Here is a 27,990-nt window from a genome sequence, read left to right on the forward strand (position 1 = left end):
ACTGCCTATAGCTCTATAGAACTGAAGGATAAATTTATAGTACCAATCCACCAGTAAGGACTGAACCCTCCTCTCTGTGGGTACAGGAAATGACCATATTCCTCTATACATTCTATTCTCTGTGATTCACTTGGTAAACTGTTTTAGGCTATACAAATAAAGTTATTATTATTTGAGTATTATTATTATTATTATTATTATTACTACTACTACTACAACTACTATTATTATTATTATTATTTTATTATTATTATTATTATTATTATTATTATTATTATTATTATTATTATTATTATTATATTGCTTCCACATATCCATCTCATGCTGAGCCATGACACTTTTCTGAGGATTAATCGAGAACCCAGCTACATATATTTTAGTAATTACATCCTACAGATGTGAAAGATGGTTGTACCAGGTATTGATAAATGTGGCAACAGTGTCCCGGTACCGTGCTGCAGAACCATGTCCATTAGCCTGTGAAAAGTGTACTCTAAAATGTGGAACATTTTATGCAGTGTTTGAAAACACTGAGTTCTTTTGCTTTTGGTGCTAAAGGCACTTGCCAGTACACCTTACACAGATTGATGGTGGTAGTATAGTTGGCATTCAATTAAATCAATTAAACTTTGGACAGGGCTAGATTTGTCCTTCATACTGTTATTCAGCACAGGTAATAGCCATTTTGGGACTTTGTATCACTTTTGGGAGGCTGCCGTGTTCTCCTTAAAGGACCCAGGTTGAAGAGTGCTGGGCCCAGGAGTATTATCACCTGCTCCTGCATTTCTGCCGATGAAATAGTGAGACGGATCCACATCCTGCCTGCTTAGTGGGGACGTACTGTTCTAGCAACTCTTCCTCATCTGTCCATGCTCATACCATGGGTTGCTGTACTGTTTCCATGCTTATGTGGTACTCTTTCCGCAGGATGCTATGGAACTTTTGGTGCTCCCTGCTCCTCTCTGGCATTTGTAGCTTGACCTTCCTGGTGATTTTTTTGCAGTCCACGTCACTTTGCCAGGAGCTTCCTTTTGCTGATTAGCAGAAGCAGGAATACCTCCTGTCCTGCCAGGCTTTTGCAGTCATATTAGGCACATTGACTGCTCTGTGCCTTCCACAGATGTTCCTGAGCCATCTTCTCCAGCATCTTCATCATGTTTACCACATTCACTATAGAGTTCTTGGGTTCCACCACTCTCTCAAAAGGTCTTACAGACTTCTCAGTTGACATCCAAAGAGCTTTTTCCTCTATTTAAACAAACAAAAGATATGGAAACCTCGGCTCCTAGTCATTGACAGTCTGTCAGACAAATGTGCAAAACATTGCCTTGAGAGTCTGGTTAAATCTATCAATCAAGCCATCTGTTTTAGCATGATGGAGGAAGGCCTTAAAGCTATGTATGCCTAGCAGCTTGTAAACATCCAGAGGAAACCTAGACAGGATATTTCTGCCCTGATCTATTAAAATCTCCTGGAGGAGACCCACCCATGCATGCCGATACATAAGAGCATTAGCCACCTTCTTAGCCTTGACTGTACATAAAGCAAAATTTTCAGGGTACCTTGTGGCCTATTGTCATAACACCAAAATGTACCTGTTCCTTGCCATGTTCCTTTCCAAAAGATCTACTATGTCCATTTCTTTCCTTCCAAATGGTGTATCAGTTATGACGGGGATTCAATGGTATAACATTTATCAATTATAAATTATTTCACTGGATCGCTGAGGACCATCGTATTTTATATATAATATATATATATATATATATATATATATATATATATATATATATATATATATATATATATATATATATATATATATCTTGTGCCACTGAGAATCAATCTGGGGACCAAACGACAATTTTTTGTTATTGTACCTGTCACAGCACGGCCACCTCCTCCAAGACTCCTCACCATGTTCGAGTGACATGTTTGCGTGTCTCCATCGCCACACCCCTACCTTGTTAATTGGTTGTGTGTCACACCTGTCCTTAGTTATCATCCTTGTTAGTAAGTGTATTTAAAGCCTTTTAACTGTTATGCTTTGTCGGTGTTTGACCCTGTGTGTTTGATGTGGCATGCCTTACTGTAAGTATGTCTAGTTTATCTGTTTGCTACATCAGTTTGGTCTAGTGCAGCTTGTCTTTGTTTTTTGTGCTTTGTTTCATTTTTGGTTTTGATTTAAATAAATACGTCTATTTACCACAGAAACTTGTCTTGGCATCCTACATCCACATAATGTCTCATTACAGTACCTAGATACTTATGTTCATTAAGCCACTCAATGGCCATTTCTTTGATAATGGTATTGTCCTGAACATCAGGTTTTTGTCTAAAGTCAATAATCATATCTTTAGCTGTGCAGAAATATAAAAAAGCCTCATCACACCATTTGATAAAATCATTAATGACACTGCCAAACCTCACACCATTAAGGTTTTATCAATGTTAAAAAACGTAAGCTTCCTCAAATAAAGCAAACGCTGTAGGCCATTTTACATAGAGAATTAATCTGGGTGCAAATGACCATTGGTCATTTATTGTATTATATTTATTAACCCACTCAACCATCATGTCTGTGATAAAGGTTGTGTCCTGAATATTGGGCTTTTGTCAAGTCAATAATCACATTGTCACGCTATGCTCCCCTTCCCACTGATCAGGTGGTACGGCCTGCCACGTGCAGTGTGGAGTTCACTGTTGACGGTTCGTTGTGACTTGTGTCCTGTTTGTAACCATGCCCCCACCCTTGTTAACACACACCTACACCCGGTTCTTCATTTCATTTGTGTATTTAAACCCTTGTGTGTGTGTGTGTGTGTGTGTGTGTATTGTGATGTTGGTCATTGTACGTGTACACGTTCATGTTAGTGTTAGTGTGCATTGTTTACTGGTTGTACTCGTTGTTCATGTTTCTGCCAGTGCCTATGTTCACGCCGCGCTGGATTGTTACATGTGAGTGCTGTTAATGTTTTATTGTTTATCATTTGTTTTTTACATTAAGAAGTGTTTGTCTGTGCATTCTGCTACTTGCACAGCGGCACTTGGGCTGTCAAACATATCTTTGGGTTTGGCTGCGTGCTTATATAAAAAAGCCTCATCACACCATTTGATAAAATCATTCATGACAGTTGTTGCCAAACCTCACACTCAATGCATTATATGCTCATTTTTGACATCCTCCACCATGAGTCAACTTCTCAGCACATGCTGGTGTCACCACCCTCTCTGGCTGAAGAGGATGTACAGGGGAGTTTCAGGAAAATTAACATGCAAAAATTAACAGGCACAAATCTGCTGGGCAACCATGCATGACTGACTGTCGCAGTACGCTCCCTTTCCCACTGATCACGTGGTGCGGCCTGCCATCAGGTCATTTATTGCTCGTATCACGCCGTACTGCATGTCATATGTGAGTGCCATATTGTTTATCCTTTTGTGAATAAATGTCTGTCTACGAGGTCTGTGCATCCTTCTGCCTGCCTTGCGGCACTCGGACCGTCACGCTGTGTAGCCAGTAGCATCTGTAACATTGTGAAATATGCTGTTCGTTCAACAGTGGTGGGTCTCATCTCCGATGGCGATGAGATGGGATATCAGGAAGACATCAGTCTGACAGACTGTCAGTGACTAGGATCCGAGGTTTCCATATCTTCTGTTTGTTTACAGAGAGGCAAAAGCTCTTTGGCTGCAACCATATATGAAAAAAAGCCTCACCACACCATTTGATAAAATCATTCATGACAAGAGTGTTGCCAAACCACACACCACTGACTTTCTGGTTGAGGAACGCAATGCATTTTATGCTCGTTTTTGACATCCTCCACTATGAGACAACTTCACAGCACATGTTGGTGTCACCACCATCTCTTTGTCTGAAGAGGATGTACAGGGGAGTTTCAGGAAAAGTATCAGGCACAAATCTGCTGGGCAGCCAGCATTCATGGTTGTGTATTAAAAATGTGTGAAGACCAGCTGACAGCAATGTTTACTCCTCTCCTCCTGTTTCTTGCCCAAAAGGATGCTTCAAAAAAAAAAGACTGTTCCTCTATTTAAGTCTTCCAAGATGTCATGCCAAAATGATTGGCGGCCTGTTGCCCTGGCACCCATGGTGACAAAATGCTTTGAATGGCAGGTCAAGGACTTCATTTGTTCTGTGCTGCCTATCACACTTGACCCATTGCATTTTGCCTATTGTCATAATAGGTCTACTGCTGTCACACCGCCATATCCCCTAGCAGACTCAACCAATCAGAGGCATCCAATCGGATCAACGTCACCGGAATATTGAACTCACCTCTGTGACCTGACTCTTGGGGTATATAAGATTGTTTCAAACTCTCATTCATTGCAAAGTATTGCTGATAGTTTACTAAAGCATACTCAGCATTATTTTGGATAGTCTTTCTGTGTACCGTACCCTGTCTTCGTATTCCGCGTTATTGTATTTTGTCTGCCCCATTTGGATTGTCTGCCCTGGTTCGTTTTGTGATTGCTCTTCTGGTTTCTGACTTGGACTGTTATATTTTCAATGATTTGGATTTTCCCTTTATATGCCCTTTTGGTCTTCATCCTGGATTATTCCACAACCCCTGAACTACGAATAAATCAACCTCCTGTTTCATAACCACAAGCATCTGATTTTGCCGGACCCGTCACAGAATACTTCGCCAACATGCAGATGGCAGATTCAGAGGCATTGAAGGAGGCTCTTACAGACCAGGGTTAGCTAGTCAATCAGCACCAGCAGGTGCTTGAGGGTTTCACGCGGTCTATGGACACGCTCGCTAAACAACAGGTGGATCGACAAAAACAAATGTCTGAACTCAGTCATTGTCTCAGGGAACTTACCTCCAGGCTATAGATGACGACTCCTTCTACCCGGTTCACCCCCACACTGGTTTCAGCTGCCGCGGTCACCAGTTCTCAGCCAACCTTCCCAGTAAGTAAGCCTGAGAAATACGACGGCTTCCCTAAAAGGTGTCGGGGTTTTCTGCTACAATGCGCCATATACTTCAATAGCATTTCCCCCTGTTCTAGTCAAGAGAAAATTTCGTTCCTTACCTCTCATCAAGGCACTAGATTGGACTACCGCCATATGGGAGTGTGTACAAACCTCTTCATACGATGAGTTTATTGCTCTATTTAGAGCAGCTTTTGATCACCCACACGTGGGAAGAGCAAGCAGAGAATTGCTCATCAAATTATGCCAAGGCAACCGAACTGTAGCTGACTATGCATGTGAGTTCCGCACTATAGCTGCGGGTAGTGAGTGGAATGAAGCAGCTTTAATTGTACAATTTAGAAATGGCCTTAATTCCGAGGTTTTGCACGAGCTCGCTTGCCAGGATGATGAGCTCAAGTTGGACCAACTTATTGCTCTGGCAATCCATCTGCATAATTACCTCCAGGAACGAAGACCATGGAGAGCTGGTAATACTCACTCCATCTACCTCCATCCCAGTCCTAGATAAGAATTTAGATGAGAACACATGGTGGAGTCAATGCAATGTGACTCCTCTCGCTTACCTGAGGAGGAGGGATGGCGCTGGTTCCAGGAAGGTCTATCTTTACTGTGGATCAGCAGGTCATCTGGTCAGGGAATGTCATCTCAAACCCAACCGTAATGTGTCACGAAATCATAGAGCAAGCAGGACTTCCACCCCAAAAGCTCAGGTAGTGACCCTGCACAAACTTAGTATGGTTGCTAAATCATTTATGTTGCCAGTTTATGTTTGATCTCATACTCCATCATCTATTTTCACAGCCCTAGTTGATTGCAGGGCAGAGGGCAACTTCATTCATGCCCATCTGGTACAAGACCTAAATATCCCTGTAGAGCCATTACTCAAGACCCTTCACTTGGCCGCTTTGGACGGATCACGCGTAGGGGCTGGGACCCTATCTCTCCGCACCACACCTGTAAAACTCACCATCAGTGCACTCCACTCTGAACTCATCTCCTTTCTTGTCCTACCAGCCTCGTCATTCCCAGTCATTCTGGGTCCTCCATGGCTGGAACAACATAATCCAAGTATATAATGGCCTCAGAAAAAGATAACTCAGTGGTCGGCTTATTGTCATAGGAACTGTCTGACCTTACCCACACATAAACTTTGCTCCACAACGATTGAGTCCTTCTAATGACCAGGTTTTTTTTCCTCCTCAAGAATATCAGGACCTCACTTGCAAATTTAGCAAGAAGAAAGCTACCCTGTTGTCCCCTCACCGTTCCTGTGATTGCTCTATTGAACTCCACAATGCATGACAAAAAACAGAAACCATCCTTCATTGGCCGGTGCCCACTATCATCAAAAGGCTACAGAGTTTCCTGTGTTTTGCAAACTTTTATCGACACTTCATAAGAAACTTCAGCAGTATAGCGGTCCCCCTCACAGTCCTTCTTAAAGGGGCCTCTAATAAACTTTGTTGGAATCAAGCAGCTGAGAGCGCATTCGTCAGATTAAAAGAGGCTTTCACCACGGCTCCCATCCTTAGACACCCAGATCGGACGGTCCCATTTATAGTAGAAGCTCACACTTCTAACATCGCTATCGGGGCCGTACTTTCCCAGAGACATAACGGGGACAAACTCCATCCCATGGAGTACTTTTCTAGAAAACTATCCCCTGCAGAACAAAATTATGGGATAGGAGATTACGAACTGTTGGGCATTAAATTAGCCCTGGAGGAATGGATACATTGGCTGGAGGGGGCTAACCGTCCCTTTTTAGTAATCATGGACCATAGGAATCTAGAGTATATGTGTACGGTGAGACAACTGAACCCCCACCAAGCCCGTTGGTCGTTGTTCTTTTCCAGGTTTAACTTCAAGATTATGTATTGTCCAGGAACTCACAATACAAAAGCTGATGCCCTATCCTGCGTCCATCTAGGGGAGCATGAGAAGACAACAGATGAGAAAGAAACCATTTTACCTATCTGGGATCACTTAGCATATATCAGATGGGAAATTAATGAGGAGATAGAACAAGCCACAAAAGGAACTGTCACCCCAGTGGAATGCCCGATGGGTAAGCGTTATCTACCTGCTGCTTGCCGGGACCATTTGTTAGCATGAGCTCATTCCTCCCTCGCTACTGGTCATCCAGGGGAGACACGTCAGCGCCTAGCTAGCTGGTATTGGTGGGAGAATATGACAAGTGATGTTCACCACTATGTTTCATCATGTCCTGTCTGCAGTCAGAGCAAGACGCCTAAGACTCTCCCTGCAGGAAAACTCACTTCCTGTGTCTGAAAGACCTTGGTCTCACATTGCATTAGATTTCGCCACTGACCTTAGCCTGTTCCAAGGGAAACACAACCATCCTTACTGTCATGGATAAGTTTTCTAGAGGGGTGAGGTTTATTGCCTTCCTGAGCCTACCCACCGCCTTCCAAACTACTGAGACATTATTCACAATGTCTCCGTACGGTGTTCCATATATTTGGCATCTCCAAGGACATATTATACGATAGGGGTCCTCAAGTCACGTCTGGAGTCTGGTCAGCCTTTCTAGAACACACAGGAGTAGCTGTTAGCCTCATGTCTGGTTATCACCCACAATCTAACAGACAATGTGAACGTACTAATCAGGAACTTAAGTTCCTGAGTTGTTTATGCGTGAACAATCCTTCAGACTGGTCCAAGTTCTTAACTTGGGCTGAGATGGCACAAAATTCGCTCACCAGTTCTTCTACCGGTTTAACCCCATTTGAGTTTTCTAGGCTATCAACCCCCTATGGCTCCATGGACTCCTGTCGCTGCTGATATCCTGGCAGTAGACGATTGGATGCAATGTAGTGAGAAGGTATGGTAGGAGACTCACCAATGTATTGAACATGCACTACTAAGGTACAAGGAAATGGCTGACAGACACAGAGGGAAGACCCCTACCTACAAACCAGGTGACTGAGTCTAGCTATCCACACAGGATTTTCACAAGTCGGATTCCTGCCACAAACTGGGTCCCAAGTATATAGGTCAAACATGTCAACGGGGTAACATATCAACTGAACCTGCCTGCACATTTCCGTGTCTCGAGGTCCTTCCATGTCTCTCTTCTCAAGCCTGTTATTTCAGGTCCATTGGATGAAATTTCTCCGGATGAGACCCCTCCTCAGCTATTAGATTACGATGGCACCCCAGTATACACAGTGCGCCACATTCTGGATTCTAGGAGGAGGGGAGGCTCGATACAATACTTGGTGGACTGGGAGGGCTTAGGCCCTGAGGAACAAAGCTGGGTCCCTCGCTGTGATGTACTGGATCGCTGTTTCCACTCAGACTTCCACACGTGATACCCAGACAAGCCTACTCCTCGTCCGCCAGGTCGCCCTCGCTGCATGCCAACGGAGGAAGCTCTTACTGGACTGGATTCCACCGTGCTAGCAAGGGGACGTCGCGGTCGTCCTCGTACCTCAGCCATCCCGGATTCTTTGAAGGAGGGTACTGTCACACCTCCAGATCCCCTAGCAAACTACAATATCCAGCAACCCGTTCATCACTCGGTCAACAACTCAACCAATCAGAGGCATCCAATCAGATCAGTGTCACTGGAATCTCCAATGGCTATGAGATGGCATATCAGGAAGACATCAGAGCCCTGACAAATTGTTGCCAGGAGAACTGCCTCTCCCTCCACGTGGCAAAGAGAACAGAAAAACTACTGAACTGACAGGGAATGAATGACAGCAGATAAGAGTTCATTCATTCATTTTATTACGGAAGTCCATATTGGAGCAATTTATTTGCAGCATAGTTGAAAAACCATTTTCACATCTAAAACAGTATAACAAAAAACAACATATGGCACAAATCTGTTATGGATTCAGTAATCTGATAACTGATATGATGAAATAACTATTTGTACATATATGTTTTCTTTGAGGGTATTGTACATTTGAGTGGCAGATGGGAGAAGACAAAAATCAAAGGGTATTAGATGCTGGATGACCCAGAAGATAGCCCAGGCCTTAGATACAACCCTTCTGTCACACTGCTCAGCAACACTTCTCTCCAATGATCTTGCTAGCTTGGTTGATAATGCTATTTAGACTTTTTGTGCTTCACATTCAAGTTACAAAAATACAAAGCAGGCTCTATAAAAGACTTGTACAACATTTCCATTAAGGTTTTATCAACAACAAAAAAACCTAAGCTTCCTCAAACAAAACAAATGCTGTAGGACATTTTATACAGAGAATCTGTACTGTTGTGCAAATAACTATTTATTGTCAATTATTGTAATATATTTATATTTATGAACCCACTCAACCATCATGTCTGTGATAACGGCTGTGTCCTGAACATTGGGTTTTTGTCTAAAGTCATATTGTCACCGTATGCTCCCTTCCCACTGATCAGGTGGTACGGCCTGCCACGTGCAGTGGGAGTTGACTGTTGACGGTTCGTTGTGACTTGTGTCTTGTTTGTAACCATGCCCCCACCCTTGTTAGCACACACCTGCACCCGGTTCTTCATTTCACTTATGTATTTAAACCCTTGTGTGTGTGTGTGTGTGTGTGTGTGTGTGTGTGTGTGTGTGTGTGTGTGTGTGTGTGTGTGTGTGTGTGTGTATTGTGATGTTGGTCATTGTATGTGTACACGTTCGTTAGTGTTAGTGTGCATTGTTTACTGGTTGTACTCGTTGTTCATGTTTCTGCCAGTGCCTATGTTCACGCTGCGCTGGATTGTTACATGTGAGTGCTGTTAATGTTTTATTGTTTATCATTTGTTTTTTACATTAAGAAGTGTTTGTGCGTTCTGCTACTTGCACTGCGGCACTTGGGCTGTCAAACATATCTTTGGGTTTGGCTGCATGCGTATATAAAAAAGCCTCATCACACCATTTGATAAAATCATTCATGACAGTTGTTGCCAAACCTCACACTCCTGACATTCTGGAGGAGGAACTCAATGCATTTTATGCTCATTTTTGCTCATCAGCAAAATTAACACACAAATCTGGTTGTGTATTAAAATTGTTCATGGTTGTGTATTAAAAATGTGTGAAGACCAGCTGATAACAGTGTTCACTCTTCTCCTGTTTGTTGCTGTCGTTCCTAAATCCCCAGTCTGCTAGTCTTAAAGTTAAACATTCAAATATAAAGATGCAGACTTCAGAATCAGTGAGAGAGAATAGCGGGTTCTGTCCTTTATTGCAGGTTAACGTTTACAAGCATTATTAAGGCACCATCCAGAGAATGTCTAAGAATCAAACACAGAACCCACATTTTTAAACATTTGGCAGAAGTGATTATGTATTCACCCCACCTTCTTTTACATATTAGTGATTGCATTTGCCACCACTACATCCAAACCATACATTAGTCAATATATGTAAACTGATATTCAATACCCACGCCAGTTGGAACCTGTTATGACCACATTCCAAGAGAACACCTCTCTTGACCTGATCCTAAAGAAGCTTGTTTTTTTATATGGTCCCGAGCCTGGTGGAGAGACCACGTCTTACCCTGATATATGGGCCTGATGGGCCAGACCTCCGCCACCTACCAGCAGCAGCAGTAGCAACTGTCATTGCCGAGCTGTTTCTGGGCTCTGTTCTGTATCCCGGAGCATCCCAATATGATCAGGTAAGCACGCTTCATGTTAAAGCGATTACTGCTGTATCACCACAAACTACGGAATCAACCGAGGCTGATTTCATGATAGTGAGTTGTGTTTTAGGTCCAGATCGCCTGATATCATCCTGGGTCTCCCATTCTGAGAGGCCGTCGATACGTGGTCCCTGGGCTGTGTCACGGACGAGCTGTTTTTGGGCTCTGCCCTGTGTCCCGGAGTGTCCCAATATGATTAGGTAAGTACACGCCTTTGAGCTGTGCCTTGTCTGTTTCACGCTTCTGTCCGATCTTGGGCTTTGAGTCACGAAGTGCCGTAGAATTTTGCTGATATAGGGTGTTTTTCTACTTTCTTTTCAGACTTTTCTCACTGTGTAACAAAGACGTAAATCTTGTTTGCTAGAAGAGTGACCTAGTGTTGCTTAATGCCAATGACCCGAGTGTGAGTTGGGGGCCCCTTACAACTGAGGTGTATTTGCTGTCTTGGCTAGCTCATTTTTAGGATTAATATAAATAATAAGAGTCTGTACGGACTGTTTTATTTTATATGTGCACTTTGAAAATGGAAGGATGAAAGCCAAATAAAGTCATAACCCTCATGCGGTGTGGTGTCTGCAGATCCGTTACATCTCCCAGACGCAGGGCCTACCAGCAGAGTACCTGCTTTGCGAAGGCACCAAGAGAAGCTACTATTTCCACAGGTGCCCAGACTCCAGCTACCCCCTGTGGATTCTCAAGGTTCGCCAGTCTTCCAATGCCATATACGTGTTTGTTTCATAAGGGATGTAACTTGTCTGCTGGCCTGAGGGCATGTTGCTATATTGACAAAAACCAAGTAACTGCAAAATCTTTAAATAGCACAATACATCAGCACAGTCAAAGATGAATTAACCACACTAAGTCCCACTTAAGCGTGCTTCAGCATAAACAAGCAAACACTGCAGTATTGATTATTTCTGGGGAAAGAGAAAAATATACTAATCTTAAAGGGCAGCTTAAATGTGCGACCTTTTATCTTGTCTACTGGCTAGGTTCAAATATGTGCAGTTCGACATTCCACTTTATGACACTACTCCTGCCTATTATTTACCTTTTTGCCATGGAAAGAATTCTGTCGATATAGTGTGATCACTCTGATTATGCTTAATTGAAATAATATAAATGATGTGGAGGCAAAACATGGATGATTTATATCCGTTTGATGGTGTTGAGCCTTCTTTCCATAAGGTTAAAGGGGGGAAAATCATCAACACTGAGAGCAAGTTGTGAAGTTAATTAGCTAGCTAGCGTTAGCCAAATAAGAGATTTGTGATTGTGCTTTTTTTAAACCTACTGCTGTTTTAGTTTTAATTTAGAATATAGCCCCCATCTAGATCTGCATGGCATTAGTTTAGTTAGTGGTCCTGTATACATCTTCCCCTTCAGATTCCTTTAGTGGGATCTCCCACTACAAGAATGTAAAATTTGAGAATCACACGTGGGGCAAGAGCAGCTACTACTTGCGCATCCCTGGTCGTTGGACTCAGCCGGGGATGCCCAGACCCTCGGATCCGGGGTTCAATTCAACCGATGGTTTACCTGCCCTAATCTTTTCCCTCTCTGGAGTCTCGGGCAAAGCTTTGCCGTCATCTTCTTCCTCATCCAGGTGGCGGGTGAAGGTGAGACATCGGCCGCGCGGCATACCGACGCCTGTCGGAAGCGGGGTAGCCTGAAGAGTAAGCAAGACGAGGCACAGCAGCGACATCGTACAGATCCTGGAGGAGCTCTCCACCCCTTCGTTGTATAAGCCCATGACCAGGGGTGGGGCAACCACCTCTTCCACCCAGTCCATTTCAAACTCCACATTGCAAGTACCAGCTGGTGCAGAATGAGATCCTCCGCTCCATCTCCAACAGCTACGAGGTGGTGGACGTCCTTGGTCACAGAAGTTTTGGCCTGGTTTGCCTAGTTCTCGGAGCGAGGCACCAATGAAATGGTTGCCATCAAGATCCTGAAAAATCATCTGTTCTATGCTCGACAGGACCAAATTGAGGTGGGAAAGCTGTGCCCAATTTAATTGATCTTTTGATATGGCCTAGAATCAGCTGTAGCCCTGATTCTAACATTGCTTGTTTCAGTTTTACAACATGTGATCTGTTGGCATCAGATGTGCTAACTCACACTGTGGAATTTGTATACAGGGTAGCACAAAAATACTTGTTTGCTATCAGCAGAATAGTTCTAATTTGAGGCATCAGTAGGAAAGAGGTCAAATAACACATGGACAGCTTGAAGCTTACTATAAAAATAATGCTTAGCTACAATTGCATAAGCTATGCCTGTTTGGATGTGCATAAAATATTAATTATTGTTATGAAAAAGCATTAATCTGCATTGTTTGAACATCAAGAGCAAAGCAAGTTCATGGGTTATTTCCAAGGGACCATTTCCCTCTGGATAAGGGCATCTGCCAGAACCTGTAAAAGTGAATGGTTGAAGGGAGGTACACAATAAAAGTGCTTGATGCTATTGAAGGTAAAGTAGGCCATTTGCCCACAGCATCAAACTTTAAAAGCTGTGTGCACATAGCTCAGTCTTAACGCGCATCCCGTCTTCCCTCCTTTGCTCCTCCTCAGGTGAGCATACTGAGACGGCTGAGCTGGGAGAACGCAGACGAGTTCAACTTCGTCTGCACGTACGAGTGCTTCCAGCACAAGAACCACGTGGGTCTGGGGCAGAGCCTCTACAACTTCCTGAAGGACTGCATGTTCAGTCCGCTGCTGCTGAAGTGCATCCGGCCCGTGCTGCAGCATGTCGCCACGGCGCTCATGAAGCTGAAGAGCCTGGGCCTGATCCACACCGACCAAATGCCAAATGCCATGTGTTTGTTTCATAAGAGATGTAGCTTAATGATTTCATGTAACAACGTTGGAGCCGAATGGTTTGTTTTTTCTTTTCCTGAGGAGCATGAACCGGAGTTTGGCATCAATCCCAAAGAGACTAGGAAATGCATTTTCACCTGCTTTGACGACATGATGCAGGTTATTTGGGTTTTTGTGTGCATAACCGCATGCATTTCTTTACTGTGGTGACGTGAAATTGAAGAACAGCTCCTGCAGCTCAAATTATCGAGCAGGTAGAGCAAGGTGCTAGCTCACAGCTCGAGCGTTCGTGCGGTCACAATAAGTAACACACGCAAGTCCTAGAGAACAGCGTCTGTGAAAGGCAGAGCAGTGCAAAGTAATTTGCTGCATGTTAGGTGCATCAGCACCCTCTGCTGGTCCATAATATGACAACCATGGGTCTGTCGCACAGGTCAATATGACCAGTCTGGAAGGCACTGAGGTCTTGGCTGAGAAGGCCGACCGGCGGGAGGTCATCGACCTGCTCAAGAAGATGCTCACGCTAGATGCTGACAAAAGGAAGACCCTGAACCACCTGTGTCACCATGACCCACCTCTTCCAGTTTCAGGCCTTCCAATCTACACGTCACAGTGTATTTACATTTTTTAAGGAACACCATCTTAATTTAGAAATCCAGATGGCATCACAGATTCTCTGGTAGTCCTGTAACTTGCTCCCTGCCCGTGTCTCTCTCTCGCTGCCGGTATGAAATCTTGCTACCGGATCATGGATCTCTGCAAGTGGCAGTGTGCAGGCTTCGATGGCAGCAAGAGCCTGTCTGGCAGTGGGGGTGGGTCTGGGGGCACCGTCAACCCATCGCAACCAGTCATCTCCAATACGCCTAGCCTGGCTGTCAGCATCATCACCATCCCCGGCGACTCAGAGGACGAGGACGACTCCTAGGTCCCGCTCACCAGGTGCCCTCGCCATGACGCCTCACACACCTGCTGCTCAGTCTTTTTAAGTCCATTATGAAATCCTTCCTAACAGTTTCCCTGCTTTTGTGGTTTAATCCTTCTTCCCCTTCCTTAGCCCTACCTCCCAGCTGCAGCGTGAGCCAGAGGGTGGAGGTCATCGGCTCTGACTCTTCCACGTGCAGCCCGCTCAGCCCCAAGTGCCTGCCCAACTCCATGGAGAGTGCCGCCGACCTGCCCGAGTCACTGGCCGTGGTCATGCCTTCGGTGAAGGCCTCGCCCTGGGAGGGTTTCATTCCTAAATCCCCAGTCAGCTGTTAAACATTCAAATATAAAATAAAGATGCAGACTTCAGAACTAGCAGAAGAGAATAACTGGTCCTGTCCTTTATTGCATTCTTATACTGATGTTGATGGTTTGGGGCTGCGTAAAATGTAAAAATTATTAGGCTGTACTTGTCCTGAATTAATTTATTTTAACCATATTAGATGCGAGTCCTTGACCAGCATGTCAGTCAAAGCTTCATCCAGTTTCTCGTCACCCTTTTAAGAACAGAACACACTGCAACATCTCAATTCTAAAAGGTTAAAGGTTATTTGGTTGTACTATTCTATTGATCCTATAGATCAGTGACCATCAATAAGAAATGATCAAGCAGTTTTACTGGTTGTGTGTCTGTAAAAAGAACTACAGATTCAGTGACCTTTTTTGTTCAAGATTAATTGTCATGCAAATAATTGTGATTAACGCTTTGTCTGTTTAATTCAACTATTATACCATCAACCTAATATTTTAAAAGGGCTGGTAACTTTCTACATGTGTGTGAAGTACAGGTGCTGTAGCTATACGGAATACAAATGTAACCTAATTATAACATGTGTGGCCTGTGAATATTTGAGGCCCTAGTGGGTCATTCCTTTTATATACATATCTCAGAGTAAGAGGGAACCAGGCACATCAATTGAAAATATATGCATTTCTCTTTTTTAAACTTCCAGCCGTACGCATACACTTGTATGCGCGCAGTACGCAGAAACTAAATATACACATAATACGGCAGTGGTTGTTTGGAAATTTTTAAAAACAAACAAAAAACGACTATGGCTCCAACACTGTAGTATAAAGGATTACAATTAGAAAGCATCTTGTAAAATGATCGTTGCCCTGTTGTACCTGTACTTACTTTGTACATGTAGGCTGAACACTGGAACATGTGTGCTCACTCACAGCAGCTACACAAATAAACAAACAAGACAGAATAGAACGTTAACTTTTCCACTGACCGTATACAATTATTTTCCATTTCCCTCATTACAAAACCGTTAACAAACTCCGGTTGGTCCTAAACAGGTAGAAAGGTAGAAAGGTTCATGAAGGCGAACCTGTTACACTGATGGAAAACACCCACCTTTACTTTACAACTCATACATGCACACACCCACAAAATCATTCAACAACCCCTTCGTTACACGGCTAAAACAAATCTTAAATCTTTACCTTGTTGTTAAGATCATAATCCAAGTTGGGGGTTTTTTTCACCTGTTTCTCAACACTCACAAAATGGCAACCCGCAGGAGTACAATTTTCCTTGTTCATTTTTTTTAGTAATCCGTTAATCTCGCTTCTTATCGCCAACACCTGCTTGTCTTAAAGGTACCACGACCTATTTGTGCCACCAGCTTTGTGTAGACACAACGGATAATCACCCGGTTACCTTACAACCAAAAATGCATCTAAAATAAACACCAGAAATCTGGATTAGGGGTGATGTGCATAAGTGCATTAACTCTTTGTAGGACTGCTCGATAGGTTGGATAACAACAGAGCACTTGTCCCGCCACATAAGCGAAATGAACGCCTGCCTAGGACTCCAAGTGGCCACTAGATGGCTCCCAAGAGCTCTTAAATTTATTTATTTATTTATAGTCCTATGCTATGCCAAAGGCGACTCCGATTTCTGCTTAGGGCTCCATACAGGCCTGGGACAGCCCTGGCATCACAGTGTCGTGCACTGGAGAACCATCACACCTGTTAACTATGCTACCAGGATTTTTCATGTAACTGTAAAAATAAATTGCAAACACAATTTCTTTTAGAACTTTGATCCAGTTTCATTTTATGGTTTCCAAAATGCTTCCAATCACAGCAATTTAAAAATTGCCTTATTGGTTGTGCCAGTGTTCTAAAACAAAACTGGCAGACTTGCCCTGTTTCTAGTTACAAAAAGTTTGTTACACCAATTTTCAGATTACATCATCACACAGTAATAATGTATTCATGAATTTTCATGAATTAAGACTGGAGTTCCATTCTGCTGCCAGCAATGAATCCAAAAGTCCTGCTTCAGAAAGGTCTGACCGCAAAGACCTATCCAGACCTCTTACCAATCCAGCTCTGAAGATCCAATCCATTAGACTGAGAATCCTGGTCATTTCACCATCATAGCTCATGCATTGTTGAACCAGCAACACTGGGGAAAATGGATACTCTCTCTCAATGCCATCCAGAAAACCTCAGTGGAAAATGGACACTCTCAGTACCATCCCAGGAGTTTGATGGAAGACAGATACTCTCTTTCATTGCGCCATCCCAGGGGTTTGATGGAACATGAACACTCTCCCTCAGTGCCAGCCAAACAGTTTTACATGGTCAAGCACCGGCGAATTGTAAGAACATTTCCCTTTTTACGTTACCAGTTGGTATCAATAGTAAATTTATTGTCTGTACATCAAATTAGGTCAGTTAACTGTTTCCTCTCATCTGTGATACGGCCTCAATTAACACACAATGGAAGTACATAATATCACATAAAATGATGTCTGTAAGGAGACTGATATCAGTAGTAAATCACATTTGTTCCACTCACTGGAAAGTTAATTTAAGAAAAGAACAGACTATTAGCAGTTGAAAGTGTGAAGACATCAGTCGATGCTCATTCATGCTGTGAACTGAACGTCCGTCCCAATCAGCAGGTAGTCCTGGAAGAACAGTGTATGTTTATAGCAGAGGCTCACAGATACACAAAGCAGCCTCCATTCAACTCTTCATGCATCCAGATTTGTTCATAGGAGAGATTTCATAATACCTTCATAATAACCAGTTGAGTGTTCACCAGATTCATCTCTCCAATAGCCGGCAGAGGAAAACCTTGCTGTAGGAGAGCTGCCACAAAAGAGAACTCAGACATTTAAAATGACTTACTAGCGACATTAAACACTTTACATCAGATCCTGTACTCACCATTAACCTCGGGTATCACAGCAGCTTTCAAGACCATCTGAAAGATGCTGTCAAGTGATTTCACCTGTTGAAAAGGACATTCAATATGGCAACAGAGTGACTGTGTTCCTTTTCTTCAGATGACTTAAAATTGTTGTCTTACCTCAAATGGGCCTACATAGCTTGTTCCTAAGGTCATATTAACTCTGGGGGAATAAGGAGTGCATAAGGAGATTGAAACACTCTTAAGATTCAAAATTTTATATCTTATTACATAAGCATTTATTATCATTATTTATTCTATGACTTACGCATTAAGGGTCAGATTTCCAGCCACTTTGACCCCAGTCACATAAATCTGACAACTCACGCTGGCGTCCTATGAGCAGAATGCGCATGTGCAATGTGTTATAGAAAATATGGTCTGTAGTCAAATGATGCACCCCCCACATGTCCTTTATTACCCACCACATTAAGGATGAAGAGGGGCGTGAGTGTGGTGTTGGGCTGGATGGCGTAGGCAGTGACTGTGGCGTTAGCCTGCAGCGTTATGTTGTTGGGTGTAAACATGACGGTTGGTGCTGTCGCTGCCTTCACCAGGAGCTCCATCATCAGGTCAGGGTACTGCTTAGCTATCTAAACAAGACACCAATTGGAGTCACTCATCAAAGGAATATTTCCTCTCAAACATGTCATTGTTATTTCTCATACATGCTTCATCCAAACACACTTTTCTCAAATATTGTTCTTTTACTTCCTCTAATTATGCTACTGTTGTTAAGGAATGCCAGACACTGGGGTAGATCATACTAATGCCAACCTGGGTTTCTTTTCTTAAGCTTTTAAACTTATTGCCTTAAGATTCAAAGTCGACTGTACAATAAGGACAATAAGTCCTGCATGCTGGTGTAATGAATGGAGAAATTATTTTGTACTTGAGGAATGAAGGTGCCAAATGTCTTGGTGTTCAGTCGAAATGGAGAACTTGAGGGGATCTGAAGGGGAAGAGTGATTTTTTTACAGATACTTTTTACTACTTGATTGGTTTTATTTACCGACACTAAATTTTATTTAATTTGTTTAAATGTCTTGACTGATGAGTATATTGCATACTTCTTAGTGTAACCACAGCCACACCTTTCCCTCAGTGATAACAAGGAATGGTTTAAACTCACCATGTCATCTGTGATTCTGAGACTCAGTGCTCCTGCGTTGTTGTACACAAAGCCTGCTGAGTTGGCAGTGAAGGCAGAGATGCCCATATACAGCATGTTGCTTTCATCAGGTGGCAGTGAAAATGGTGTCGGGGCAAAAGGGGGTTCCTTGTGCTCTCCAATGTTGTAAAACTCCCCCTACAGAGAGAGAAATGGGGAGATGAATGAATCTTTTACAACTCCAGAGTCTTGACTCTTTGGTCAGATTAAACTGATTTGTCAATGCAGTTGCTTGTTCTTTAATGATCCTTCCACGCACCTTTAAACTGAGATCAATGCTGGATGTGGAAATGACAGGCGACTCCACCATGGAATAATCGATTTCAGCATACTGGTCAACTTTGGCCAGAACTAAGGATTGAACAGTATAACATCTCCTGGGACATCAGTTCTTTTTGCAGTGTTTTGGGGAATTCTTACATAGATGTGTAACATATGTTTCTAATATAATAAAAATGTAGTGGTTAAAAGATCATACCATTTAGGGTTTTCAGGTAAGGATTCATTTTATCTATGGCCTCAGAGACCAGAGGGCAGATCTGAAACAGGTGTTTTATATTGAAATAACAGTGTCATTTATTGTGGTACCTATTTTGAGTGTTGTTGCTGTCTGGTTCATAATGTTCCAGTAATGGTTGGTCAGTGTAGGTACTTCACCTTTCTCTGTAGCACACTTCGCAAAGCATCATCGATGTAACTACTGAACAGATTATACAGCCAGCTGGAAAGGGGAGCAGTGGAGCTGAATGATATTACTGTGAATATCGGTGTGTCTTTCAGTTACTTACTCACGTACTCCCTCCACCTTTTGTCTATGTAGCTCAGATAAAGTTATACAAATGAGTGCTCTGAGCTAAAGAACAATAAGCAGAGATTTCTCATGTATTTTAAAGTATTTGTTAGAGTGCTTTGTCGTGTGTACATTGTGAACACTGTGTTTCACACAATTCACACAACTCATAAGTAAGCCGTTTACTTTAGAGAACTCAAACCTCAGTAGTTTCGCAACAGCAAGATTGTGTAAGCAGCTGACATTACCTGGCACCCCCGTGAAACGTGATGCTGGTCTGGCCAACGCTGGCTGCACAGTTGGCACTGCTGACCACGGGGCGGCCGGTGTCGTCACTCTGAATGGTAACGGTGGTGGAGATACTCAGTTCGCTCACAGCCAAGTCAAAAGAACCGCTGTCCGATCTACAGAATTCAAAACACATTCACTGCTTTTCTCCTTCATCTTTAATATAGGAGTACGCCGGTGATTTGGAGTTTGCACAGAAAATATTTGCATGTTTTTCTGCTTACATGATCATGAGGTATTTTACTCTCCAGTCACCATGCAGGTTAATGTAGGCATTACTGATGGTCAGGCTGACACCAGTGCCTGGGACCAAAGCCACCTCTGACTGTGGCAACCCCACATTTATGACCTTAATCCTGGTAAGGACAGAGGTAAGAGGAGGAGCATTAAGCCATACTTGTTGGGCAAATTTTGCAGGCCAGGATTAGTCTTAAACCTACACAAAAATGGACTTTTAATGGTGAATCACCACTAACATTATGAGTTTGTCCTAGAACATGCTTAATCTATGTCCAAAATCTGACCTTGTATCAATAAGTTATTTATTATTTTCATTGTTCCAGTGTAATAGTGTGCTTGGGCATTGGAGTTTCATGCTGGAGCCTGCTGTGACCTCCTGGAGGTGGAATCTAACATAAGGCAAAGGTTTGTGTAGGAGCAATGTTAGTGCTGCTCTGACCCTGTCAGACTGTAGGAGACTTTGCCAATGGGAGACACTTCCTCTGAGCCACTAAAGTCTGGCACCTTGATGGTTTTAAATTGGTCCAGCAGGGTGGTAACCCCAATCTGGCGGCCTGCAGTCAAAACAAACAGGATTGCACACAGTGGATTTGACATACATCTGCAGTCGAGTTCAACAGTGGAGCCATTCATCTTATAGCACCTCCTTGTGTATTTTGTGTCTGAGCCATGTTACAATACCATTTTGTCCCACCTCTCTTGTTCGCAGTACTGCAAAAACTGTTGTTCAGCTTCATGTGTACTGAAACCATGTTTTATGCTGCACTTACCGTACTCCAGTCCCTTCTGAGTTAGTTTCACCTTGACTCCAGCAGTATTGCCAGACGTTTCTGGACAGGACAAGGCCAATAAGGCCATAATGCAGCACAGAGACAACATGTCCCCTCAGGCCTGGCAGAGACACACATAGGCATTAGCACAGAGCTTTTCAGCAATATGTGTGTAACCTGTTTGTACAAAGGGCTACAGCACTTTCTGGGAAGCATATAAACACAGTTCTACAATTGCTCCTGTTTTGCCCGGCTAATTTGGAAATCCTTTTTAATGTTTTAATATTTTGTATCCTTCTTATACTCCGAAAATGTGTGTTGGTTTTCATGCAAAGTCTTTGGTCCTGAAGTCCCCAGAGCTCCACAAATAATAAAAGCAAACAAAGTTTTGGACTCTTTAAAATCATTTATATATGAATCTCAGTTTTTCAGATGTCTTATGGTGGTTGTTCCCTATCTGAATGTAACTTCCCAGCATATCTGTAACGTGTGTTGGCCTGAGTGCCGTAAGGCGAGGGGCAGGATGCACAGACTTCCTCGACAGGGATGAACATTTAAAACATAAACGACAGCAGCACTCACACGTATTACAAATGATAAACATGAACATGAAACGATTGACGTTAAACAAACACGATACACAAGAATACATCTAACAAACACGTTATATTCAGACATTACGCCGACAATGACCAACAACGCCGCACACCCTGACGTGAGTTTAAATACACACAGACAAAACAAAGTACAGGTGTGTGGGGGCGTGGCCACAAACGAAAGTCCACCTACTGCATGTGGCTGGCCAAACCACGTGCCTTGCGGGAGGCGAGCGTTCCGTGACAATATCAAATGGACTTTCACTTCATACTCTTGTTTTCTCTCAAAAGAAGAAGAATAAAAAAACACAGGAAGGTGGAATGATGCTTTATGGAGATTTTTGGAGAAAGTCTGTGACAAAACCCCATCCAGTATATAATCCATTTATGCTTGTCACATGACAGGGAACATCAGTGTGGCTCCTCTCCTGCTCACTAGCAGTTGACCCAAGGTCAGACTGCAGACTGGGTTCATTGTGAAGCTGTGTGTGAGTTGTGTGTGTTTGTCTGTGATCCAGTCAGATACCTCACAATTAGATCATCACACTAGGCTTTTCTGGCATATTATTAAATTAGGCCTGGAATCTGGAAATAAGACACCAGGTTTCAGTTGATATGTTTAAACATGTGATCTGATTTGTTTGCAAATTTGTGTGTCTCTGTCTTTCTCTCTATTTCCAGACAACTACTGTTGGAGCAGTTTGCAAAGTCTAACATGCCAGTCACCTTCCAAAGCATCGGTTAAGCAGTAGAAAAATTAAGATAATGCAAGCAGATAATTAAAAAAAACACACACAAAATACAAATCAAATAAATAGAAAAGAACTGTGATTGGAATGTATCACAGTCATCACAGCCTTGCATCTACTAAGCAATTGCAGCATAATTTCTGCAAATCAACATAAACAAAGTTCCCCTTTTATGACCCTTAGAGACTGTGGTCCTTTTTGGTTGCCCTTTTATTTCTTAAACCGACTAATAAAAAGAATCGTCAAAGTGGTGAAAGCATGCAGATCAGACCAGAAAGTTTCCTCTTAATCATCTTGTTCAAAACATTGCAATGAGGTAATAGTGTCAAATTACCTTGAGTTGTGGTGGTGAAGGTCTGCTGACCCTGCCTTCTCTCTCTCTGTCTCCCGGACTGGTAGCACAGCAGAGTGAAAGGAGGAAGTGTAAGGCCCTGGATTATTATTCACCAGGAAGAGACTCAGAAATGTAAACGCCCAAAACCAGTTTTGCAGAATGCCTCTGATGCTGTCCATAGACTGCCAATGAGACAATTAGTTGCTATGAGGTAATAAAATGAGTGTTTACAGGAACTAAAAGGTTTAAACATTTAATTAGAAATATTAAAAACATAAAATATCATAGAGAATCTGTATCCTTATAAAATGATCTGTGTACAGAGCAGGGGCCTCTGTAGAGGCCACTGTAGGCTTCTGCAAAGGACTCTGGGTAGGCTTCAGCAGAGCTCTGTGTAAGACACATTATCTCTCCACCAGGATGGTACAGAAAATCAACCTTATATAAGATCAAGTCTTTTGGGGGTTTTTTTAAGAGAAGTCTTCTCTTGGACTGTAATAATACCAAGATCCAACTAGTAAAGGTACTGAATATCAATTTGTATAATGGGAAATAATGTATAAGTTGGACATAATGGTAGAAACCTAAAAAAACTAGACATAAAAAGGGAGGAGTGATTACATAATTGCCTTTAAAAAGTGTATAAAAATTAAACTCGTGTGTCCCTCAGACATTCTCCTGACGGTGCCTCAAGTGCATGTTATCTTTGACTGGCAATAAAGGACAGGACCAGCTATTCTCTAATTCTGAAGTCTGCATCTTTATTTTCTAATTGAATGTTTAACTTTAAAACTATCTAACTGGGGATTTAGGAACAACAGCTGTATTGGTCTAAACAGCATAGGGTATTGGAGATATGTACATGTAATGTCCTGATTTTGCCAGTTGTGGTGGAAAAATGAGAGCACATCAAACACAGACAGCTTTATGCATTGAGTAGTAAAAAGGTTTATTGAGTTCTGCACACCAGCATATACTTCTTACCTTCTGCTTGGGTTAATTCAACAAAATCAACCTGCCAATGTTGAAATGGTTCAGTTGCTGGCGGGTGTCCCACTACTGGGGTCTGCGTGATGGTTCCCCTTGGGGAGTGTTGCACACAAACAAGACAGGCATAGGTCTGAGTTACTTATGGCTTCTTCACAGAGATCGACCTGCGGTGTACATACTTCAGCTAAGACTGCTGTGCAGTCATGTGGATCTCCATCCTCCTCCGTAGGAAGGAGTGTAGCTGGGTTCAGTGTTATACACTTTTTGACAGTTATATTAGGCATGTCTAAGAGGGTAGTGTTGTATCTCGGACACTCTTTGGTCCTGCAGTATTCGGTGTACTGCGTGTGGGACTAAAACAGTAAGAGGGGAGTATGCCACTACCACTATATCTCTTGAGGCTAGTATAGCCTTCTCAGCAGTTGCTATTGCTCTGAGGCAGGCTGGTAGCCCTCGTGCTACCATGTCTAATTTCACAGAGAAGTAAGCTACCGGTCTTTGATGTGTTCCATGTTTCTGGCATAAAACCGTCATATAACCACCTTTCTCATCTACCATCTGAGTGAAAAGTTTGTTGGGATCTAGTAAACCTAGGGAAGGCAGGCGTTGTAGTGCTTGTTTCAATTCTACAAATGCCTTTTCTGCCTCTGGGGTCCAGGCCAGCTGCATCGCATTCCCAGCTTTAGTGGGAATGATGGCTCGTAACGGTCCCTCCAATTCTGCATAGGATGGAATAAACATGCGACAGTAGGAATACATGCCCAGGAAAGACAATACCTGTTTCTTTGTGGTCGGTTTAGGTGGCGAAATTATAGCTTGTGCTCGGTTGTGAGACAGCCTGTGTGTATTCCCCTTAATAATATGCCCCAAGAAATATACTTCCTCTTTACAGTTCTGTAATTTTGCTCTACTAGCTTAATGCTCTTCTGCAGCTAAATGTTTCAACAGGCATAAAGTGGCTTGCTTACACAACTCCTCTGTTGGCGCTGCTAATAATAAATCATCCACATATTGCAGCAGAGTTGTGCCTGCAGGAAGGGTAAGACCTTCTAAGCTTTGTCTTAATGCTGCATTATAAATGGTTGGCGATTCACAGTAGCTCTGACAGAGGCGCATAAATGTGTAGGGTTTTCCTTCAAAGGAAAAAGCAAACCAATACTGTCTATCTGGATGTACCGGTACACTAAAGAAAGCATTCGCCAGATTCCCAGTGGTGAACCATCGACTGTCATGTGGTATTTGTGATAATATGGTGTGCGGATTTGGCACTTCAGGCGCCCTTGCTTCTACTGCTGCATTTACTGCTTGTAAATCTTGTACAAATCTCCACTCATCACGCCCTGGTTTCCTCACAGGAAATATGGGGGTACGGACAGGCAAGGATGGGCATGGTATTATTACACCGGCGTCTCGAAGGGATTGGAATACGGGCCTAATACCTTCTATAGTCTCCTTTTTCAAGTTCGAAGTACAGGTGTATTGGGGTTGTCTCAGTTTGTATGCGCCCTTTGGCGTAATCTGTACTGGCTCACAATTTTTGATTAATCCCACATCGTTTTTCCCTTTAGCCCATAAGATATCTGGTACCTCGCTCAGGTAATTATCATGCTCGAATTCTAATGCTACAAAATTAGTCAATGGTACACTCTGATGAGGTGAGGTAAGATCTACTGTTCTATTAGCAATAATTACATACGGTAGAGTCATTCAGAATGCATCTGCTTCCACATTATAGTGAATAGTGGGTTGTTCAGTGGGTTCCCATCTGTGGAGATGACTCATCCATGGTCCCACCTCCTGCCATTGCCTAAAAGGATTATTTCTTCCTAGTGAGACATGGGGGTTGGAGTACTCAACATCATACCACCGTTTCTGTTCATCAGACAGTTCAGTTTGCACAGCTACAAAATCATCATCCCAATACAAATATTTAGTTCTAATGGTCTCTAGGTTTTTATGATGGAAAAAAGCTTCCGCGTACTGCTCGTCTGGACCATCAGAAACATATGCAGTCACATGCAAACATTCAGCGTTCATATAGTTAAATCTTCCCTTAGTTGCCCTTCTGGCAGTTTCGATCATGTGTTCGGTTATTTTCCCTGACCCACCTTGCAACCCCGACTCGTAGATATATCCCGGCTCCCCCTCTCCCAGCTGCACCATCTGTGCACTGGCTTTGCCTTCCACGAAGGTAACACTGAGTCCCTTTGGGGATCTTACTAAAGTACAACTCAATTTGCACATCAAATCTCGAGCCAGCAGGTTGATTGGGCACACAGAGGAAATAAGGAACCCATGTTGAAATTTTCGTTCCCCCACCTGACATTTGGAGAGGCGCAGACATTCTTTCATGCATGACCCTTCCACTCGCACCCATTATGGACACTGTCCTATTAGTAATCGGCACATTAATTCCCTTGGTTTGAATTAGTGAGTGCGTTGCACCGCTATCTACTAAAAACTTCAATTGTTTGCCGTTAACGGTTAAAATTACTTGGGGTAATGCTAGGGGTCCCTTACTTAATTGCTGAGAATACATAGAATAAAAGTCTGGCACTTCCCTTTTCTGATGGGGTTGGTGGTCCCTCACAGCCATCCCACCTCTCCTCCGCCCGTCGTCCACCTCTTCCAGATCGTTTCTCGCGGCTTGGCTGTCTGGGTCTGGACAGTCTCTGAAAAAAATGTCCTTCTTTTCCACAGTTGTAACATCGATTTCTCCATGACATGTCTCTCCCTCCTGGAGTATCTTGCTCCCTTCCTCCTCCTCTCCCCCTGGGAGCCATTTGTTGCATCATGGTGAGCATGGCTTGATCCATGTTGTCTGCTCTGTTCTTTGAATTTGAGCTCCATGATGTCTGGCATAGTCTTCATCCATTTCCTGGTTAACTGCTCTGAGGGTGATGCCTTCGTTCTATGGCGTGGGCTTCATCTAAGAGACCAGTGTGTGGTCCTGCTTGAGGCAGTCCATAGGAGGGTGGACGTTCCGCTGCCACTGGATCATGCAGCAATGCTGCTGGTTTCCAGTGCGGTGGAGCGGAGTCGAGATCGGGATCGGCTCTGGAGGACACACACTGAGAAGTGGAGTTAGGTTCATCCCCCCTCCCAGTCCCCTTAGTTTGTTTCTTTCTCTGTGCCTCCCTTAGTTCCACTTCAGTTATCCACATTTTAAGACTTGCTATCATATTCTCATAAGGCCTATCCCATACCTTACGCTGACCAGAATCCCCTGGTCGGTTTCCCATACGTCTAAGTATATTATTAAGCAGTTTCACACTCAAGCTCCTATTCCGAGGGAATCCATAACAATCTACCCATATGGGCAACCACTTTAGGGCACTTTCCCCATAGTCCCTTCACATGTCATTATGTAAGGGCTCTCTCAATGCATGCGCTGCTGTAATTTAGTTCCGTTAATGTATCTTATGCTCCGTTCGCTCTTTGACTGATTCTCCTCCCAAGTCCGGACCTATTACGTCTCTTAGACGTCCCTAATCTCACGTCTGAGCAATAGGAGCCTCACTATCAGCAGGCTACTGATTCACTTTACTTTGCACCGTTGTAACAAAGCTATTTCAAGTACTTCTGAAATATTCTTATGCTAGAGGAGAACTCCAAAACGGCCGCACAGAGGGAAATAAATATCTGTGTACTTACACAATTAGTTGCTCTCTCCCACTTACGGTTCTTTTTTGAAGATGAGGCAGGCACCGCAAGATGAGGGAAAATACCTTCACTCTGGCGGTACTTTTCCCCGAATGGGTGTTCCCTCCCAGCTCAGCCTTGCCAAGGAGCGTCCTCAGTGAAGTGTTGATTTTCCCTCCTCAGCGGTGGTGCTGCTCATCCTGCCGACTACGCCAAATTGTGGTGGAAAAATGAGAGCACATGAAACACAGACAGCTTTATGCATTGAGTAGTAAAAAAGTTTATTGAGTTCTGTCTCCTGTATAACAGAGAAAGAGAACTGAACCCGCAGTACAGTCCCCCTCCCCTTATACACAGACAGTGGTAGTGACGCCAAAAGCGAATAGAAAAGAAGATAAAAATGACTACTACAGTGTATCTGCTAATCATGCTTTGGTTAGTCTGAGCGTTCATGATTCCTCTATCTCTATGGTTAGAACAGTGCGTGCACCTGCTGGGTCAGCATAAGAAGAAGGCACGTGAGCCGCTGATGTCCCTGACTCGCACGCCTATCTGCAGTTTGTTATGCTGTGACTATAGAAACATAAAACAAAAATAAATTCCACAACACCAGTTTAGGTTTGTAGCTGTTGTAGTGTGAAGGAGAGAATTTCTGCACCTCTCAGCAATGGGCATGTGTAGTAAAACAAACAAAAACTGACTGACAAAAGGTCATATACAAGTGGGTACATTCACTTTGCAAAAGCAAACCTTAACCAGCAGATGTCAGTGGAG

General features: G+C 43.2%; 1 protein-coding gene and 1 long non-coding RNA gene across 7 annotated transcripts; one reads left to right on the plus strand and one right to left on the minus strand.

Moving 5' to 3' along the window:
• Nucleotides 1-2,919: 2,919 nt before the first annotated feature.
• Nucleotides 2,920-13,337, plus strand: LOC113568750 (uncharacterized). 5 transcript variants are annotated; one of them, XR_014119380.1, is made up of 4 exons: nucleotides 2,920-11,325; nucleotides 12,233-12,387; nucleotides 12,483-12,619; nucleotides 13,203-13,337. It is a non-coding gene; the product is annotated as an uncharacterized LOC113568750 (long non-coding RNA). The 5 variants fall into 5 exon arrangements; XR_014119383.1 differs by having other exon boundaries at nucleotides 2,929-11,056; nucleotides 11,206-11,325; nucleotides 12,233-12,619; XR_014119382.1 differs by having other exon boundaries at nucleotides 2,929-10,826; nucleotides 10,948-11,325; nucleotides 12,233-12,619.
• Nucleotides 13,338-17,080: 3,743 nt separating this feature from the next.
• Nucleotides 17,081-27,642, minus strand: LOC113568597 (bactericidal permeability-increasing protein-like). 2 transcript variants are annotated; one of them, XM_035520666.2, is made up of 18 exons: nucleotides 25,271-27,642; nucleotides 23,569-23,666; nucleotides 22,585-22,642; nucleotides 20,906-21,026; nucleotides 20,575-20,689; nucleotides 20,120-20,251; nucleotides 19,856-20,011; nucleotides 19,475-19,538; nucleotides 19,296-19,356; nucleotides 19,077-19,168; nucleotides 18,779-18,955; nucleotides 18,539-18,598; nucleotides 18,072-18,239; nucleotides 17,915-17,982; nucleotides 17,767-17,809; nucleotides 17,625-17,688; nucleotides 17,470-17,546; nucleotides 17,081-17,362 (listed from the first exon to the last, which is right to left on the minus strand). In XM_035520666.2, the coding sequence occupies exons 4-18, from the start codon at nucleotides 21,012-21,014 to the stop codon at nucleotides 17,321-17,323; spliced, it is 1,428 nt and encodes a 475-aa protein (XP_035376559.1). In that variant the 5' UTR covers nucleotides 21,015-21,026; nucleotides 22,585-22,642; nucleotides 23,569-23,666; nucleotides 25,271-27,642; the 3' UTR covers nucleotides 17,081-17,320. The 2 variants fall into 2 exon arrangements, with proteins under 2 accessions (XP_035376559.1, XP_081561536.1); XM_081705410.1 differs by having other exon boundaries at nucleotides 22,585-22,766.
• Nucleotides 27,643-27,990: the final 348 nt, after the last annotated feature.

Source organism: Electrophorus electricus, chromosome 22, assembly GCF_041902795.1.
Source record: "Electrophorus electricus isolate QZ-2024a chromosome 22, ASM4190279v1, whole genome shotgun sequence".
In the NCBI taxonomy this organism is placed as follows: Eukaryota; Metazoa; Chordata; class Actinopteri; order Gymnotiformes; family Gymnotidae; genus Electrophorus; species Electrophorus electricus.